Source organism: Bidens hawaiensis, unplaced genomic scaffold (genome assembly GCF_021521415.1).
Source record: "Bidens hawaiensis isolate Kalapana, Puna unplaced genomic scaffold, B.hawaiensis_p1.1 tig00045231_1, whole genome shotgun sequence".
NCBI lineage: Eukaryota > Viridiplantae > Streptophyta > Magnoliopsida > Asterales > Asteraceae > Bidens > Bidens hawaiensis.
This window is the reverse complement of record NW_027505930.1, coordinates 67,443-88,551: the sequence shown is the minus strand read 5'-3', so window position 1 is coordinate 88,551 and position 21,109 is coordinate 67,443. Positions and strand designations below refer to the sequence as shown.

The following is a 21,109-nucleotide window of genomic DNA, read 5'->3' as shown; positions in this document are numbered from 1 at the left end:
CAAGATGTAAGATGTTGGTAATTAACCGAGTCGGATATGTCGAGTTTTAGCCTAAGTATTTCATTATGGTGTATGGGATTAACTGATTAAGGGGCTAGATTGTTAGTTGGCAATAAGTGTGATGGTTGGACATAATGCCAAGTAGTTCGACATAAGTAGTTGGACATAAATAAATATAGTTGGCAAGTTGGCTAACTAGTATAAATAGATCTATCAAGTAACGATTAGAAATCACCCACCACATCATTATCGCTACCACTATCACAACCAAAGGTTATTGTAATCAGTTTTGAGTTAGTTTCTGGTTATAATACAAGTCGGTTACACATATATTCTTCGTTAATTATCGTTTATCAATCTCGATAAGAGATGTTTTTTCAAGCTCAGACTCGGCTCGTTTATCATTTATTATGTTTTTTATTATTTTAATATATATTAATAAAATCTTAAATGAACCTAAGCTTGGCTCGAGCTTATGCAGTACCTTAAACGAGCCAAATCTCGGCTCAAGCTCAGCTATGCAATGTAAAATTAATATATAACGTAAAACTTAAAAATACACAAGACTCATTAAAGTTTAGGCTCGACTCAAGCTCAAAAGATCTTGGCTTGTTTCAAGCTTTTTATTGATCAGAGCTCGAGTAGCTCGCAAACAACCTTGCTCGTTTCACTTCTGAGAATAATGCAAAAGCATGGTTGAAGAATCTAATAAAAGGGTTTTCTTGGTTTATTTGATGGAATGATTCAAAAACCTCTTTTTGATTTGAGGATTTCTTGTCATGCTATCAAAACGTAACATTATGGTCACCGAACATGCTCTATAAGGTCTTTTCCTTGTATATTTTGGTTGTCGTTTGATTTATTTATTTGTTGTATAGACTATCCATAGTTTTAATTAACAAATAACAATGCTTCATTTGTTGGAAACTTGGAATGACGCAGAAACCTATTTGGTTATTTGGTTTGGGCTAAGGGCGTTAATACAAGCAAATGGTCTTTTAAATTAATACAAGACAATACGATTTAACAATAACAACAAACAAACAAGCAAACAAACTGACTCTTCTCTTGCATCAAGCCACCAACAATAATAAAACTACTAAACTCAACCTTATGTAATTAATCATCATAATACCACATCATAACCACATGTTAACCCTTCGCAAGCCTTCCAACATATGCCTGCACCAACAAACACGTTTTTACTGTTATCATCCGTTAAAAACATAACTGATTTACATTAAGTAAAAACTAACCTCAACAAGCTTGGTAATTTTGGATTTAGAAAGCGCCAAATACTGATCTGTTTTCTCTTGCGTTCGGGGGATATTAACTCCTTCAATTGTACCCGTAACTTTCTCAACCACTTTCTTCACAATCGTTTTATAAACGTCTCGACTCATTTTACCTTCTTTCCATGTCGGCTTTAAAATCTCTTTGACAAACTCCACAAGGGAGACCTTGAAAGCCCGCATTGCCTTTTCATCATTTCCCATATTGCTCTCATCTACCTCACTTTTTCCAACATTCATCTTGGATTTTTCAGCTACTTTGCTCTCATTGGCTTCCACTTTTCCAACTGGTTCCGGTTCCTTGGACTTTTGACTCTCCATTGGTGCACTAGCTTTGACCGGCTCGCTGACCACTGTAGAGTAAAGCAGCCCGAGGGCGGCGAAATCGAGGTTTTGTGATGCCTGAGGGAGACTACTTGCTTGTGGGATATCATTTCTGGAAGCTTCTAGATGTTTACCATTTTCATCAGCCAAACCATTAAACTGGCGATTAGTTCCATTCCCGTTCATATTAATATTGCCACTATTGTTGTCGGGAATAAATCGGGATTCTTGATAATCATTATGATCCTGTGACCTACCTTCATAGACCTCTGATTTTGAAACATCGTGAGAAAACCTGCAATTATCATCGCGGTTGCATCTACCCATTAAAAAGAACTTGCATGGTTGCTTGATATCTTGGTTTGATTGCCGCCTGTTATCTTGATCATTATAACCACTTTTATTGGTTCTAATGTGCTGGGACCCACCTGAGTAATCGGATCTATTATTGAGTCGGTTTGAATCGCCTCTAGATGGGCTTGTAGCCCTACCCTGTTCCCTGCCTCTACTCCTACTCCGGCTTCGGCTCCGGCTCCTGCTCCTGGCTAGCCCCCTAGTCCTACCACGGTCCCGGGCTCGATCCTGGTCCCAAGGCCGAATTCGATCCTGATCCTGGTCCCAGTCTTGGTCTCGATTTCTGGTTCGGTGTGGGCTCCTACTACGGGCTCTATCTCTGCCACCTACTGCTCGACTTCCGCTCCTACATGTAGCATCAAACAGCAAGAAAAACATAAAAATAAAATAACAATAAAAATTACCACTGTGATAACAAGGTCAATTTATTAGGAGGCGATCTATTTGGACTGTGTTTTATTGATAGCTAAAATCCACATGTAGCATCAACTGAAGGCATAAAAAAAGGTGCAAATAGAAAAACTCCTGTCTAGCAACTGATTCGGGTTTATGTTGTATCGGTATATGCTAACGGGTCAAAGTTAGCTAAAAACCGACGTGGAAAGCTAAAGATAAAAAAATAACATTAATAAAAAAAAGTTAAACTTAAAATACCTGCTATATTGTATTGGTCAAATGTAGATAGGTAGCTAGAAACTAACATGGAAAACTAAAGATTAAAAAAAAACCCATGTCTGGTAACTGATTTGGTTTATATTGTATTGGTAACAGGTCAAACGGGTCAAGTATAGATAGATAAAAACCCACGCGCTGCATTAACAAAAGGCAAAAGATTAAGAAAAAGTAAAAGTAGAAAAGGCAAATGTCAGGCAACTGATTTGGGTTATATTGTATTGGTAGCAGGTCAAAGTTAGCTAAAAACCCACGTGGAAGGTTAAAGAGATTAAAAAAGTTAAAATAGAAAACCTCATACCGCATTGATAACGTGTCAAATATAGATAGTTAGCTAGAAACTAACATGGAAGACAAAAGATTAAAAAAGAACTAAAGAAGTATAAAAATAGAAAATTTCCATGTCTGGTAACTGATTTGGGTTATATTGTATTGGTAACGGGTCAAACGTAGATAGTAAAAGACTCATGGGTAGCATCAACAAAAGGAACTAGATTTAAACAATTAAAAATAGCATAACCCATGTCTGGCAACTGATTTGGTTATATTGTAGTGGTAAAGGGTCCAATTTGGATGGTTAGCCGAGAAGTAAACAGTTTGTATGCCTTAAAACTGCTTTATTGAAGAAAGTAGGATAATAATAATGGTAGCAATAAATAGTTTTAACTAATCATATGCAATATGTTGATTATTGTGAAATTACAAAGAAATGGACAATAGAAGTGTTGATGAGACAAAATTATGTTATAACTTTTAATTGACTTTTAATGAGAAAAAGAAATGCAAACCTATTGGGTTGACCGTATTGACCTTCCCAGTCATCAAAAGCACGATCTGCCATCATTCTATGCTTGTCATTGATGTTATCATTATCCATTAACATGTTTTCATTTCCTTGAGTAGAGAAATCATCAGACATTAAAACATCATTGATGTCTAAATTTGACCGTTTCGGTGAACCATCGTTTGAGTTTAACTCTTTGGTCTCGTTTTGAGATTCTTTACCATCCCATAAAGATTCGGATCTTCTACGCCTACCACTCATAATCTCGGCTGTTAAACAATGATTCTGCAGGTTTTATACCTTCTCTAATCAAAATACAGCATAATCTGCAGATGAAAAAAAATATTTTAATACATAATGATAATAAATCACTACAGTATTGATGCAACATGGGCCCCGAATTATCCACCATTTTGGTGTTTTAGTGCATTTTGATACAGTGACTAATTATATAACTGGTGTTAATAATCAGAAACTAAAATGTTCAATTGTTCATAAGCATATACTTTTAAAGCTACTTGATAAGACGTACAAGCATAAACCAGACATTCAGAAAGCTAAATTTTGACGAATTAACAAATAAAACAATACCAAAGAATAACTTTTTAACTTTAATAACTATTACAACTATATGAACAAAAATAGAAGCTGTATGAACCCAAAGCAAATGTGACCCGTCACTACATTCTTTTCAGATAACAATTAAGAGAAAAAAAAACGTGCTAAAAGTGAAGGAAGTCCCTAGATAATTAGCATCAGAGAATACATTTGGTATTACCCTTTTTTGCCAAAATAAAGCGTTAAAACTGACATGCCTTCAAGAGACTCGTCAACCCTTTGATAATTTCCCAACGTACATCCAAGCAAGGTTTTAAAAAGCGAGAAGCGTGCCGAGGCGACAAGGTCTATAACCAAAGCGCAAAAGCACACACTTTTCGTACGCACAGTGCTTATGCACTTTTTTTTATATATCTTGTAGGTCTTTATTATCCTCTACCCTAAATTTAGCTATAAATAAGCTTTATATATGATTTAGCATACTAATTAGATACATATACGACCTAAAAAGCCTGTGGTACAACATTGTGATGCTCAAAAACTACAAATGTACAAGAGGAGTGTGCCTCTAAACGTGGATTGACGCCTAAAACTGCGCCTCGCCCGCTTTCAAAAACCAAGCATTCAAGTTGGACATGATAATGCACACAACTCGTGTGGTGTGCTTTAAAGATTGGTTTGTAGGATGGAGCGGTATGATTATAAATTGGTTTCAATTCAAAATAAACTCCATATCCAACAAATTCAAGCTTCAATATATACTACATCTATATATGGTTTCATACCCTCTTTATGCAATGAAATAGTTCAAACCATTCCTTTTCTAAATCTATTCAATTGTTATTCTACCTTGAAGGAGAGAGCAAAGAAAATATGTAATCACTCAAGACTTTTGACTTCAAAGAATGGTGTCTATATGAACTGAGGGTCTCACTGGGAGCAGCTTCTCTCTATCTCCTGGGATAAAGGCAAGCTTTGCCCTCATCCCACCCTCCCCATAACATACATTTTGAATGTTTTTTTAAGGTGCATTTGTTTGTTTTGTTTATTCAATCCTTTGACCTAAGAAAGATTACCATGCCTTGAAAATTGAGATTTGGAAGTTAATGGAACAATCACCTTCTAGAATTGTTGCATCTATCAAGTATCAACTCCAACCTTTGACTTCAATGACTTGATCACCCAATATGAGATCTTATATGAAGGTTCTTCAACACATCTCCAACTATTATTGAATGCTCGATGCAAACCATTGAATCTCCAACTACACCAATGGACACCGCATTAATGTGACCCACCCATAATAACAAATCAATTTCAAGGTGTGTGCAATTTTCTCTTTGGTAAAACAATGTTTACATGTTGATGATGTGTTAATGTGTTGAACTTATCACCGCTCATCTATCAACCAAGTATATCAACCTATGACATTCGTCAACCTATTAAAGCAAACTTATGTCGTGTCATTTACGTAGTGCCATGTGAAAAAAAATTCCTTCAGATTGCAAAGCTTTAAGCTTTAGCTACGCATCATAGCTTCTATGAAATTCATAGTGTTTATGATATCAAAATATGACGGTTCAAACTTCAAAGCTTATATGAAATTCATTGCTAGCCTCTGTATATTTTTCACAATATGCTCATCATTTTCCTCTTATATTTCATTATTTTTTCATCATTAGCTTCATATTTTCTTCACAGCGTAGCACATGGAGAAGGTGTATGGCCATGTATGTTTTCAAAGACAGTTGCAAGAAATTTGACGACAATTCCAATACAATCGAAGACTGACAATGTCATGTAGAAGATCTCTTCAAAACCGTCATGTGCTAAAAGCGAAAGCTTGAAAATGTTGAAATGTGGTTTTCTTTATTACATAGATGGACTAGATGATCATGATTGGTTGCGATGTAAACATATTTGCCTATGTGTTGCCCAGGATCAAGAAAGGTTGGCTATAACAAGAGCAATGTGGAATTTCACAATTGGAATATGTGGGACCAAGAGATGAGGATATGACTTTTGAAGATAATATCACGTGGACGAGAAAAAACACAGCCATCTACACATGTAAAGATCACAAAAAAACAAAAAGAATCAAGAACATATCACATGCCAGTGATATACAAGGCGCCTAGATGTACACTCAAAGCTAAAATTAACAAGCGATTCAAGTAAGAATAGCTATTTGGATATATGTTGCGTTATTGTGGAATTAATCACTATTAATAACCACCATAAAATACAATATGATCAAGTGCACTATGCACAAAAAAAATACACTTATACCAAAATTCCAATAATTTAAACCAGTTAAGGAAAGCTGCAAATTAGGTGAGGTCTAGTGGTCCACCAACTATATAAAGACTCGCTTTATGTAGTTTGCACATTATTAACATGTGTGTATCCATTGATCTATGGTTAAGTATAATTCATTGATAAAAGCCGTATACCTAAGAAATATGATATCAGAGACCTCGAGATGCATCAAAATCGTATCAACTTTCTAAAAGTTTCTTAACGTGTCTACACAACTTCAGTGGCTTCTATTGCAAGTTGCTTAACCTGTATAGCTATCCTAATACTACATGTTTATCCTGATATTTGCCTAGTGCTGTTACATAAAGCAAGCTAGAATAAGAAATTGAAGAGGCAAAAGGTAAAACACATAATATATATACATACATACATATAAACACTAGCATACTACAGTGTAAACTGGATTAACATCAATCATTTCCTAATTTGAATTAACAGACACAATAAACACTAATCAGTTCAGTTTAACGAACAGAAAGTAAACATATATAATCAGAAGATCTAACGTCTAACTAACAATCCTCTAGGGTTTATTATAAGATGTGTAATTGATAATTGAATCTGTAAACCCTAAATGAACAGTGCGAGAGAGAATGAAGATTACCTGTAAAAAACCCTAGAATTTGTGTGATATCATTGTTGAAAGAAAGGATGTTCGTTTCGGTGAGTGGATTTTGGGTGATTTAATTGTAATTGTAATTGTATGAGTGAGTCAACTGGTGGTGATTTGGAGATATATGGAACTGGGAAGCCTTGATATTACAGTGACCTTTCTGCAAATAGATGGTTTTCATATTAGTCCCTGTGATTAGGATATGTTCCTTTTCTTAGACAATAAGTTTGTAGAATGTAGAAACTAGAAAGTGGCAACAAATTTCACTATTTGCATTTTCTTTTAAAAATTTACAAATATGGTTCTAAAATATTTACAGTCATTATAGTCGTTTGAGATACAACGGATTGCATGTATATTCACTTTTCAATGGGATCGATTTTGTCGTTTAAAAGGGGTAATGACGTAACTTGTTGTCCATTTACCCGTCATTCTATTGTAATTTGATTATTTTATCTAATATAAGAAATGTAGTTTGCAAAAAAAAAAAAAGATGATAAACATATATAATTGAAAATAAAAACTCACTCAATTACAATAGAATGTTGTATTAGATCTCACTCAACCGTATTTTGGTTAAGACAAAATTATATAAACTAAAAACAAAAAAGTAAATAGCAATATCTATACCTATTTTGTTGGGTGAGAATCAGTTCGGCACATATTTGGTAAAAAACTATATGGTTTACAATAAAACACGTATATATATTTTTTAAAATACTACTTCAAGATCCGTACCGTAATAGTATACCTAAAAAAGAAGAGAGGTAAAAATACATACTTAATATTGTAAAGTCATTGAATAACTTTTTTGTGTTCATAGTGTAAAACGTTTTCTTGGTTGTAGGTAACGGAGAAATATTATTTTATTTTAATAAATTATATATTGCACTTACTATTTAATTTTACAAAATAATGTTTTTATATTTGAGCAGTGACTTAACGAATATCACTAAAGGGTCTTTAGTCAAGCGGTATTGACTAAAACTTTCTTTTATTATCGTATGATGAAAATGATAAAATTATGTGTAATTTAAACACACACCCCTTATCTGTTCCGTACTTCCGTTAACATTCGAGTCAATTAATATAGTTCCGTTAATTGGTTTAATATTATTTACTCCCTAATAATCGCATTATCCGTAGGTTAGTTAGTTGAAATATCCACGTCACCTTAACTCACCTCTGGAGATACGAATAGAATAGAATAGAATACGATATCACCCCAAAACGTATTACACATATCCCAAAGCCTCACACTTTTCACCCAACCGATCACACTCCAAACTCCATAAAGCCTTCTCTCAGTTCCATACAAATTTCTTTTATTTCTGCAACACTTTTGCAGCTTGTCATATTGTACAGAAGTCTTCAACTACCTGTGAGCACAATTACATTGGGAACCGCAAAAGCAATCAGTTCATATATGTAAGTTAACTTTCTCTAGGGTTTAACGAAAGTGAATTTGTGTAATGTGTATGTATCTGTTGCCGATTGATTTTCTGTGCATGCTTTCAATTACGTGTTGAATCGTCAGTGTTTATCACAGCATGTCATTTTTATTCTATTTTATTTTGGTTAGGGTTTGTAGAACGAATTCGTGTTCATCTGATTCTCATTGCTTGTATATTATTGTGATTTTTTTAGCATTATTCGATTCAGATTTTGGACTTGAATTGGCTGAATAAATTATGTAGAAATTTGCACTTATGAAGAATGAAATTTAGAAGATAGCTTAGTTGCTTTAGAATACCTAGCCACAGAGTGTCTGCATAGCAGATTTATAGCAGTTTATTTCTTAAGCAGTTAATGCAGGAAAATATTGGATATCGATCAAGGACCGACAATTTGAGATATCGGTTATCACGGTGGGATATCGGTATTTTCAATTTTTCATATCATGCAGAATTTATATGTATAGCAATTTAACACTGACAATTTAGTATACTCTTCTATTATTTATTAACAAATTATCCTTTTGCAACTTGTAAAACACTAACAATTGTAGCAAGTAGGAACTAACTAAGACTTAAAACACTAACAATTGACAATTAAGACTTAAAACACTGATCTCCGGGAAACTCGGTGATATATCGATCAATATCGCCAATATTATCAGTACCGATATTCTGACCGATATTTGGACAAATATTTCACGTGAGGACCGATAATCGATATCCCACTGACATTGACTGCATAGTTTATAGTTTTCAATTATCATTGCATATGTAAAAAACTGTTTGGATCTATGCATAAGGTTTGCCTATGCAAGTCAATCAAAGCTATGAAATTACGAGTGTTCCTATAGATACACCAGTGAAGCTATACAGACACCAAGTGACGTCGTCATCCGGATTGTATGACATGACAAAAATTGCCATACGTTATATGGCGCGTATCATGTACCGGATTGTGTGACTTTTTCAGTGGCTTTGTCAGTGGCCACATCAATCACGCACCGCATTATGGCGCGTATCATGTACCAGTCTAACACGTTATATGACCCCGTATGACATGTCAATGGCGTCTGTATGGTGTGTTAGTGGTCTTCTAGACAGCCAATTACAACATATTAAAAAGTTGTTTTTCTAATTCATTGTATGTCATTGTAGTGGAAGTGTTATTGGTGTAAGTTTCTAATGGGATGGAGGGAAGTGTTGGTTTCTCTATCTTTCGCTCTCACTCTGGCAGAATCATCTAGCAGACCGTTATCATTGTGGTCAACAAAACTTGATGACAGTCATTCTTTTCTCTACAATTGGACAATCTTCAGTTCAAGCTTTTGTGTACTCGTTGCTCTGATCCTCTCAATGTATCTAATCTTTGAGCACTTATCTTCTTACAATCAAGCTGAGGTATTTCGTTTTTTGTTATGTAACATTAGATTTTGACTTTATTTTACATCAAATGGGTCAAACCTTGATCACAGTTGGCGATAATTGGATCTTAGTTAGCTATTTGCATTATCTTAAACTGATGGAAGTGATAATTAATTTAATTGCAGGAGCAGAAGTTTTTAATTGGGCTCATTTTGATGGTTCCTGTTTATGCACTGGAATCTGTATGAAATATCCATTTTGTATTTTTCTTTTTGCATCCCTACTTGTATCTAATTTTGACCTTTTGGAATGTGGACAGTTTTTGTCACTGTTGGATTCAGATGCTGCATTTAATTATGAAATAATCAGGGATTGTTATGAAGCATTTGCTTTGTATTGCTTTGAGAGATATCTGATAGCTTGTTTAGGTATGTTTTGTTGATAATAACCTTCTCATTGATAATTTATTTCAATAAAGTTAGATTATTATTGTAGCAACATTTTACCTTTTTACCTAATCATATATAAATAGAGTAAGTTACACAATAGTAACCAAGTTTCCAAGTGTTCTACTAAAGTCACTTAAAGTCTTTTTTTTGTTTCTCTTAGGCTACTTTACTTTCGTTAGGTTTTCCAATCTTATATAATACTTTTTTACATGTTAAAAAAAATTAAAACTAAGCGAGGCAGATGAAACATATATAAGCTTCTTTACTATTTTAGTATTTAGTGATTACTTTACTTTTTTTCAATTTGACTTAAATTTAACAATGTTGGAAGTTAATTATTTGTGAATTCTTTTTCTTCACTATTACCTCTGACTTCAAGTTAATTGGAAAAAATGTTATATTTGTAAATCAAGATTCATATATGTTTCATCAACTTAGTTAATTAAAAAAAACACATAAAAATTTTACATTGGATTAGAACACCTAATGAAAGTTAAGTTGCTTTTAGAAGAACAAATAAACTGTGACTGACTTTGGTGGAACACTTGGGAAACTTCATTACAATTGATACTTTTTTAAAATGACCAGTTGCCAGCCTTACTATCTGTTATACTTTTCTTTGGTATTGTGTTCTATGTGTCTTTATATCTACTAATGCAATACTTTGACATATTCTGGTACTCAAATATTCTGTTAATTAATTAATATATTTGTCAAATGTTATTATCTTATTCAAGGTGGAGAGGATAATACTATTAAATTCATGGAAAGTAAAAGCCTAATTACCTCTAGCATTCCCCTTATAGAAGAATCATATACTTATGGAGTTGTGGAACATCCGTTCCCATTGAATCTAATGCTGCGGGAATGGTATCTTGGTCCTGATTTTTACCAAGCTGTAAAAATTGGGATTGTGCAATATGTATATACACTCTTTTACTTTTATATTTATCATTGTGCCAATTAAATGTTTTAAAATTTCCACCTCATCATGAAAAGTTTTTGTTTGCAGATGATACTGAAGCTCATATGTGGGCTGCTGGCAATGTTGTTTCAGTTTTTTGGTGTTTATGGTGAAGGACAGTTTGAATGGGGATGCGCGTAAGATGCTTTTGAAATATCATGTAGTGGTTGTTAGGGATGTGCATAAAACCGAATTAACTGACCCATAACCGAACCTAACCAAAAACCGGTGGGTTGATTTAGAGTTTTTTTGAAAACCGAAATTTGAAAACCGAAATTGATGGGTCAGTTATGGTTACTCATATTTCCATCCCCGACAAACCCGAACTGACCTAAGATTTAGTAGAGCCATGGCTAACTGAACCGACCTACTATGTAATATATACAAATGTCAAATGATAAAGCTCGAGATATTTAAGACCAAATGGGGATAGCGGCTCAGCTTGTTGCTCGCTTACTCATTATCCAGATGTAGTTCGGTTTGTGTTATATATAAAAGGATCAATATTTTCTCTAGACCAAATCTCTTTACAATAATTTATTAAGTGCTTATTTTAAGCCTAAACTTTTAGTCATGACCAAATATAGTTCACGGTTAACCGGCCCATAACCGAACCGAATCAACATGTAAAACCGATTAATCATAACCGACTTCAACATAGCCGATCGGTTATCATTCTTTGGATAGCTGAAAGTTCAGTTATTGTTACGGTTTTGTACCAACTCCGACCCATGCACATCCATAGTGGTCGTAAAATGGGCTGGTGTCAAAATGGGTAATTTGTTGTTTGGTTTTAAACGGGTTTGGTGGGGTTGGCCCAAAACACTTTTTGTCTGAAAATATTGTAAGTTCTCAATAAATTGGTTTGTCAAATATGTCTTAAGAAAATTATCAAATGATATAATTTATGTACGAATATTTGACAATTGACTGTATTTTCAATATTGATTTTTTTTTTATAATAAAGCGATTTGTAAGATACATTTTACCTGTTTGATTGTTTATGACATAAGTTTTTTTTTCCTTTTTTCCTTTGTTTGCAGCTATCCGTACTTAGCACTGGTTCTTAATTTCAGCCAAAGCTGGGCGTTATATTGTCTCGTGCAGTTTTACTCAGTAATCAAAGATAAATTAGCACCAATTAAACCTTTGGCTAAGTTTTTAACATTTAAATCAATAGTATTCTTAACATGGTGGCAAGGTGTAATTATTGCATTTCTTTTCTCTATGGGAGCCCTTCGAGGCTCGTTAGCTCAGGAGCTAAAAACTCGCATCCAAGATTATATGATATGCATCGAGGTGAGTTATGAATTCTTAAAATTTCTGTTTTTCTTGTAAATTAGGCGGCCTGTAAAGAACCAAACAAACAAGAATGGAGCATGTTCGTATTCATTCTTTTAACTTTAAATGATCGAACATAAACAACTAAACGTACGGATGTTTCTTGTTTATTGACGTCTTGGTGTTCGCTTATGTTCGTTTGCTAACAGTATAAACAGACGGTTCATGAACGCCAACAAGCATAACTGAACACAGACGAACAAACATAAACAGATGTAACTGACTGAACACCAAACATAAGTAAACGCGAATATCAATTTCTCGAACCTAAAAGACTAATTGTAATGGGCGATATTTTATTTTCATATAATTAGACTAATTTGTAATGGACCTAGAAGATATAAATGAAAATATACACGAAGTCACCAACGAACTTAACAAACGTAAACTAATGAATGAACATAAACGAACATTCGTGAGGATAAATGAACGAAAGACATCTGTTCATGTTCGTTTGTTTAACTAAATTATAAAAAAAATGTCTGTGTTCGTTTGTTTATTAAAATAAACGAGCATAAATGAACTTTCTGTTGAACGGTTCACTGAACACTCAGTTCATTTACAGGCCTAATGACGGGCTCGTGGGATAAAGACCACCAAACCTTAGTAAATAATGACTCGTAAATAACTATATTTAACATTGTTGAATAGATGGCAGTTGCTGCAGTGGTGCATTTATATGATTCCCTGCAGCGCCTTATAAACGGGGAGAAAGATGTGTGAGAAATGTTGCGGTCATGGCTGACTACGCGTCGTTAGGAACCGAACCGGCTCCGGATGAGGTTCGGGACTGTGAGAGGACTACAAAGGTGCGGTTCGGTCATCATGATGACGTGGCGAAACGTATGAAGTTGCATCAGAGTGTTCGTGATGTGGTTGTTGGAAGTGGTGAAATTGTGAGTTTATGAACTCTTTACTCTTTTTATTTAGTTTGAATGTTTATGTTTTCTTATTTTTAGAGGCTGTTGGTTGATGGGCCGAGAAATGGGTCGGTTCGGCTTTGATTTTTATATGGGTAACAATGTTTATTTAGGGGGTGTTTGGGATTCCTTGTTTTACCTCCTTATACCTTATTTAAGGTATAAGGTATAAGTTGCAATGTTGTAACTTATACCTTATACACTCACAAAATCCAACTTTCCCAAACACCTTATAACTTATAACTCATAAGTTATAAGGCATAAGGAGCAAAAATAAGGAATCCCAAACAGCCCCTTACTAAAAAACTGTTTTGAACTTTTTTATAAAGACCCATGCATTAAAAACATTTTTGTAAGGGCAAACTGGTGACGTGGCATATGATGTCTCTGTTAGTTTAATATATAGAGAACTCGAGCTTGGTCGTGAGTAGTTTTCTACGTTTGGGCTCAGCTTGTTTATTATTTATTAATCAATTTGTATACATTTAAAATTTGTAATTATTTAAACGTATATTAGTTATAGGTTTTATATATAACATAATATTTCTTATTTAGTTGTTTTTATCATACTTTAAACTAATATAAATACATATTTAATATATTAAATAAATTTATATAACTAACAGACTTGTTTAGGCCCGCAAGCTAGCTTGAATTTGACAAGTGAAGCTTGGGCTGAGGCTCGTTTGTTAAACAAGCTTATTTTCAAGCTCAAGTTCAGGCTCGAGCTCATTTAAGCTTTGGCCCGATTCTAGATTTTAGCGAGCCGATCTCGAGTAGCTCACGAACGGCTTGGTTCGTTTGTACCCTTAGTGGCGAGCGAGAATGGGCAATGATTTTTGATTTTTGATTTGGGGTAACAATGTTTTTTCACTAAAAAACCTCGTTTTGAATTTTTTTTAAAGTCGAACACTCAAACTGATGAAGTGGCAGATGATGTCTCTGATAGTTTGGTTTTGTCGACTGCAACTGGTTATGCATTTAAATGCGCTTTGGATACTTCTTCACCTGTTCGACCCATTTCACGTTTTAGAGAGATAATATAACACAACCGAATCAACCTGATATTGTAAACGAGTAAAAACCCAACTTATAACTTGTTTGGTGTTTATGTCTGACAGATAGTTGATGACATGAAGTTCACAGTTTCGCACGTGGTGGAGCCAGTGGAAAGGGGAATAGCGAAAATAAACAAAACTTTTCACGAGATATCAGAAAACGTGAAACGTCACGAGGAAAGAATAAAAAGCTCTAAAGATGACAGCTCTGTTATTCCATTAGATTCTTGGAGAAAAGAATTTTCTGAAATGAATGATAATGGCAGCTTTAGTGACAGTGGTATCTCTGAAGGAAGAGGGCAACACCGACAGTTGAAAACATCATCGTTTTATTCTGACCACCAGTAGTTTTCAAATTTTGTTAACAAGAATGGTAAGTTTGTTTATTTATAATCACTCAGATAGGTTTATTTGTTGATATGTTTATTTGTTGCAGGGTGATTAACAATAACACATGATTCCATTACCACTGTAAAGAAAGAAGATGGATGATCTGACTGGATATTAAATATAGTGTGTCTGTCAATATCTTAGTGGATATTAAAGTCAGTGTGTTATAGTGATAATGTAAGTGATAAGTTTTTGATCTTTGGATAATATTATGTTAGCGACATTGCCTTTATTGAGTTTGGTCTTTTGATGTTAACAGGTCACATCTTTTTATTACACATTAGCTTTAAAATAACATGCTTGTCATTTCTACGAATAAAATTCACAAATCAAAACTAGAAATCGCCATGGTATTTTAATGACATGCAGGTTGCCACCGGGTCGTTTGGGTGGAGAAATTCAACTTGATCAGGGGCATTATAAGATGCTGGATTTCTAGTTCTGAACTCATCATTCTCTTCTTCCTGTGAAGGTACATGATCCAACAAATACTTGTTTTCCAATTCTACCCCTTTATACCACTGCCATTAAGCACCATTAAGAGATCTAGAATCCGAATATTCATCATTCCCGTTAGAAATCCATGTTAATCTCTTGGTTTCAGTGGGGCCCAATGTAGAAGCAGGATTTTGAGGAATGAAAGTGAATTCTAGACCGGTTGGTATCTTGATGCTGTCAAGGTCATAGGATCCAGGTGGCAATCTTTCTGCTATATCCTTAAGCTGCAAGTAAAATATATATAAACAGACCTTAATTTCATATATTATACCAGTTCAAAATAATTAAATTGTCATATTTACCTATTTCATTATATATACTTTATATTATGACCATTATACCCTTATTTTTCTCCGTAACCTCAAACTCTCATGCCGTAATTCAGATTTTCTGAGAAGGGTATAAATGTCATAAATACGCCCTGCTTGCGGTGCGCGCATATAATGTATATATGTGTGAACCCTCGGGTGGGCAAAAGTAAAAGTGCACTAATTTTGACGTTATTTTACTAATCTCGTGAAAATAACGTTAAAAGTGGCGGAAGGTTAATCAGGCATCATGCGGTGGCGTTGATAGCCAAAAGACAAGGGCACATGCACCAATCAGCTGGTGTCCCTGATGATTGAGTGCTATGTGCCTTATGTCCAAGGCTTGATGCAAAACTACTATCGAGCCGGGGGTCTCACCGGAAGCAGCCTCTCTATCCCTATGGGATAGAGGTAAGACTGTCTACATCTTACCCTCCTCAGACCTTACCATAGCATTGCTATTGGTGGGATATACTGAGTACGATGATGATGATGATGATGATGGTATAAATGTCATAAATATAAAAATTGGTATATTTGATACTATTGAGTCCAGTTTCACTCATCCCAGGATCAATCATGAAAAAAGTAAATAAATCACAACTAAACCCATAATTTCGCGAATTATAAACTAGCTCATGTTTCAAAAATCAAGAATTCTAATATTGGATAGATTCCTTAGTTGTAAAAACCAAATATTCAAAGAATTCATGTAATCATTTGCAAGAAACTACCTGTGAAGTAAGAGATTTAATCGCATCATTCGCGGCTTTAAGTTTTGCAGATACCTCAGCCGTCAATTCCATTGATTCCTGAGCTTGATATCTTGATATTTTAAGTTCGGCTTCTTTAAATTCACATGCATGCCTCATGTTATCAAGCTGAACAAAAAAGTCAAGAATTTCAACCAAAAAGCATTTCTAGGTCAACCCAACCCGAGTACCCGACCCTGCCTGTTTTAAAGATTTGGAATCTACCTGCCGGTGCAATTTAACAACTTCTCGATTCAAGAGATCGTTCTGTTTCTTTAAACCATCAGCAACATTTTTGGAAACTGAAAGCCCAGATGCTGTTGGAACAGGTGTTGCAGAACGTAACAGGCCGGATTTTCTCAAGAAAGGTGAAACGGGCCTAGAATTCGTTACCATGTGCCGGGATGGTTTATACTCCAACAATTTAATTAAATCTTGATTTGATGCTAATCCATTTCTGATTGGTCTAATCTATCTTTAGTTTCAGCCAATTTGTTTAATTTAACGTAGCACGCCTCGCACACGCGGTGAGGTTTGTTTGGATTAGGAGCTAAACTTGCTCTTAGTGCTTTTCTTGAACTACAAGGATGACAATGCACAAGCCCGCAGTTATAACAGTTATGCCTTTTTTTAGTGAAACCGAAAGCTTGCTTACAGGATGAACATTGGAACCATTCAGCGAGTTTGTGTAGACATATAGCTGACGTGTAAGTTGACCCGCAAGCAATAAACTTTACGTGTCGGTTATTCAAAGACTCAACTAAAGTGGGTGTTTTTCGGTCTTCAACGTCTCCGTGGCCTAATCTTCCATTCGCACCTTTTCCCCATGTGTAAAGTTCGTTTCTTGATGTTAAAACCGCCACATGGTGGGCCCCACAAGCGATCTCCTTAACGAGCTCGTAGGACAATGTGTCTTCTACTAAACATGGAGATTTCCCATCACATTGTGGGTTTCCGAGTTGACCCGAAACCATACCCCCCATGGTAAAAACGCGTCCGGACGTGGTTAAACCTACAGTCAAACTATGCCCGCAAGCAACTTTTTGGAAATTGTAATCGATAAGTGACGATACACATGTCGGTGCGAGCCGCGGATCGCGATCACCGTGACCTAAACGGTTATAATCACCGTCACCCCATGTGAATAGTTTTCCCGAGGTAACACCCGAGCTAGAACGGTTTACAATGACTTCTACTACTGCTGAGGTGTGCCATGGCCCACACGCAACTGCAACCGTTCGTAAGCCCGATAAAGATTCCACTTCTCTTGGGCACGTGAAGGTTTCCCGGTCACCATGACCCAAAACACCAAGCGTCCCGTCACCGAACGTAAAAAGCTGCCCGGATGACATTATCAAAGCCGTATGCCACGGCCCACATGCGACCGATGCGACTTTAATTCCGTCGAGCGGGCTGACAACCCGTTTCAGGACCCGACAACCCACGTTTTTCCCATGCCCAAGAATCCCGACATTGTGGGTCCCGTCTCCCCACATGTAAAGCTCACCCGACGTTGTGACCGCACACGTGTGGAACTCGCCACACGCGACAAAATCGATGTTCAAAACAGATAATGACATGACTAGACGAGAGGTAAAAACGTCATTTTCAAACCCGTGACCGAGGCGCCCACCCTTTTCCTCGCCCCATGTAAACACTTCACCTTGCCTAGTCACCAGTGCTGTGTGTCTGGAGCCACATGATATCTGATTTACATCCAAAACGACGTCGGATTCTAACAGTTTGGGTAGGAGTATATCGATTGTAGTTGTTAAAGAATTATGGTTTCTACCCACTTGGATAATATTATCAGAAATGACTTGACCCCATATATACACATCTCCTATAGCAGCATAATCATCTTGGATCGACCCATGGCTAGAACTAGAATTAGAACTAGGTTGACTAGAAACACTAACCCTGAAAGCATCGGAACCGAACCCTTTGACTTGCATATTTGTCATGTCAAAAGGTGCATTATTTTCTGGATAATAAAATAACGAAGACGCGTTTGAACTTGTTGCACTAATGAAACCTTCACTTGCAACGTTTGAACCTGAGCTACTTAGATATCTATTATCCTGGTATCAATAACATGATACATATGGCTTAGCAATCAAACAGAAACGAAAACCGAAATAAGCATTTGCATAAACTTACATCAGCATAAAGGCCTCTTTCACTCCATCTATCGACTCTGAAACGTCCGCCATGTTTAATGGAAATCAGTGATTCGAGTCCCGCTATCCACGCTTCTGCCTCAACTTTGTTCTTGCATATCTAGCACATAAACAAACAATTTAAATAAATAACTAAATAAAATTAATAAAGAGAATTATATACATTTGTTACTTGCCAAATCAAGAGACCGTTTCCCGTTGTTATAAATGAGAGAAAATGAAAGATAGTCTTTTTCAGGTTGCGGATACCGCCGGAAGACAGGCTAGTTAAAGAGAAAAATATTAAGTGAAACATTTCATTTAACTAAAAAAAAACAAATGCTAAAGAATAAAATGCTTACAGTTCTTTGACCAGGTATAATTTTAGAGACCAAGGCTAATTTCAGGCACCTTTCACCTTTGCTAGAAAGCCAAAATAAAGATGATTCATCCTGTGTTTATTCACATAAAAAGTCATAAAAAATAATCCTTCATATCCATCCATATATATTATACATCCAAAAATGGAACATGACCATATCTAGAGTTGATTAATGAAACAAGTTTTGATGACTCACATGAGAAAGTCTAAAAGGACAAAATTTGGGTTTCCCACTGCGGCCATATTTAAGTAACTGTGCACCCTTCTTCAGAGAATTTAATCCCTGCAAAGGCAACAAACCATTTAAGAAAACAACCTTCAATGAGATGCAAAACCAGGCGTTACAATTTCCGACACGACATAAAAATGATCAGGTTTTGATCCTGTGAACTCATTTAACCCATTTTTTTACTACCCACGAACTAGATTAATACGTTTACAATTTAATTATTACATGTCAGCCCGTTTAGCACGTTTAGATAAATGTGTTACATGAGTTGTGTTCGGGTTACATAATTGTTATTCCCTCCGTCCCTTTGAAAGTGTCCACATTTTCTTTTTAGTTTGTCCCATTACAAATGTCCACTTTCAAACTTTATTAATTAATTTCCAAATTTACCCTTAAACATGCAATCATTCAAACTTTATCAAATTTTGTCTTTTTAAACATGTCAAGGACATTATAGTAATTTGTTAAGAAAAAAGTACAATCATTAAAACTTTTTAAATTGTGTGTTTTTCAAACCATGACACTTATAGAGGGATCTCTCGGATTTTGTAACAGGTTGGTGATTGAAATCAATTTTTTTTAACATGTTTGATTGTATGAAAGCAATTCTAAATGATATGTTCATATACTGTTGGAATTAAACACAAAGCCAAAACTCAAGAATGGTTTTTTGAAGTAACAAGTATTTTAACCATCAGAAATGAAATGTTTCTAAGCTTTGACATCTATCGTGAAAAGTACTATAATAAAAACGAAAACTTAGGGCGTCACAAACGTTAGTTGTCTAAAGAGAGAAACATAAGAGAGTACATAGAACAAGAGAGCCAAAGATAACTCATGGAAAGGAGGGAGTACTTGTTAACTCGCTTGACGTGCTTAGAATTGATGTTTCTTGACACACATAAAATAAGGGTCGTGTTTATGGTGTAAATGGGCTAAGCCGAGCCCGAGCTCGACTAGGTTCATTTAACTTACAGAGAGCTCGAGATTGAGTTTGACTCGTTTCAAACTCTATTTCTAAAGCTCGAGCTCGACTCGTGAGTAGTTTTTCGAGCTCGGCTCGTTTCTTGTTATTTAATATATGTATATTTAATATCTATATTTATGTTCTTTTGTAATTACAGAAATATATATATAATCAATTATTAAATAGTTGAAATAAAATCTACATATAATAGGCTCGTTTAGCAGCCAAGCTTATTTTTAGGCTCGAGCTCGGGTTTAGGCTCGTTTAGTAACCATGGCTCAAGCTCAGGCTCACTTAAGCTCAGCTTGATTTGAGCTTTTTGCGAGCCGATCTCGAGTATCTGACGAGTGGCTTGCCTTATTTACATTTCTAGTCGAACTCGGGTTGAAAATTTTAACTTGCAACTTGTTAACCCACCAACCTAACATAATTGACATCCCTAGATATCTAGCTACATAGACGATGCCATGGAAACACTAGCGAATCCAAAATTAACGAGCCATATTTTTTTAGTATTTTTACGAAACAAACCACTTATGGAGGGAAACGATCGTACAAAAAATAGTCATACAGAACAAAAAAATGACTGATGTGACATGTAAGAACCTGATCAGTGTCACGGAAGCCGTTGCTATCGTAACTAACAAGATCCATTCCATGTGACATATTCACCACACCAACACACACCGAAGAAATCTTCGGTCATCATCAACCACCAGCGCGCTCTATCGCTTTGCTTCACACATCAAACATCAAACCCTCAGAACTTATTGGAAAGGATCTCTAGAGCCGGTGTAGGTAGAGTCAAATATAATATATGACACGAAAGAGAATCTCTGCTGTTTAACGACATGCAGTTTAGGTTTTTTGTTTTGTACTATTAGTTTAAAGTTTATTTAAATAAAATAACTTCAGTTTATGTTATCGGTTCAGTCTGACTGCTCCAATAAACTATCT

At 35.4% G+C, this 21,109-nt stretch overlaps 1 protein-coding gene and 2 pseudogenes across 4 annotated transcripts; 1 reads left to right on the top strand and 2 right to left on the bottom strand.

The window, feature by feature from the left end:
- Nucleotides 1-856: 856 nt before the first annotated feature.
- LOC143615992 (uncharacterized) lies at nucleotides 857-6,981 on the bottom strand. Of its 2 annotated transcripts, none has more exons than XM_077088966.1 (4): nucleotides 6,908-6,981; nucleotides 3,431-3,752; nucleotides 1,257-2,316; nucleotides 857-1,182 (listed from the first exon to the last, which is right to left on the bottom strand). In XM_077088966.1, exons 2-4 carry the CDS (start codon nucleotides 3,685-3,687, stop codon nucleotides 1,153-1,155), a joined length of 1,347 nt encoding a protein of 448 aa, XP_076945081.1. In that variant the 5' UTR covers nucleotides 3,688-3,752; nucleotides 6,908-6,981; the 3' UTR covers nucleotides 857-1,152. The 2 variants fall into 2 exon arrangements, with proteins under 2 accessions (XP_076945081.1, XP_076945082.1); XM_077088967.1 differs by lacking the exon at nucleotides 6,908-6,981 and adding an exon at nucleotides 4,834-5,136.
- Nucleotides 6,982-9,477: 2,496 nt separating this feature from the next.
- On the top strand, nucleotides 9,478-15,064 carry LOC143616003 (protein LAZ1 homolog 1-like; annotated as a pseudogene). The gene is made up of 9 exons (XR_013150583.1): nucleotides 9,478-9,771; nucleotides 9,921-9,977; nucleotides 10,055-10,163; nucleotides 10,922-11,106; nucleotides 11,197-11,285; nucleotides 12,192-12,447; nucleotides 13,141-13,385; nucleotides 14,531-14,840; nucleotides 14,904-15,064. The product of XR_013150583.1 is annotated as a protein LAZ1 homolog 1-like (transcript).
- A 221-nt stretch (nucleotides 15,065-15,285) lies between these two features.
- On the bottom strand, nucleotides 15,286-18,694 carry LOC143616002 (PH, RCC1 and FYVE domains-containing protein 1-like; annotated as a pseudogene). Its single transcript, XR_013150582.1, has 4 exons — nucleotides 18,576-18,694; nucleotides 16,641-18,496; nucleotides 16,398-16,544; nucleotides 15,286-15,579 (listed from the first exon to the last, which is right to left on the bottom strand). The product of XR_013150582.1 is annotated as a PH, RCC1 and FYVE domains-containing protein 1-like (transcript).
- Between the last annotated feature and the right edge of the window lie 2,415 nt (nucleotides 18,695-21,109).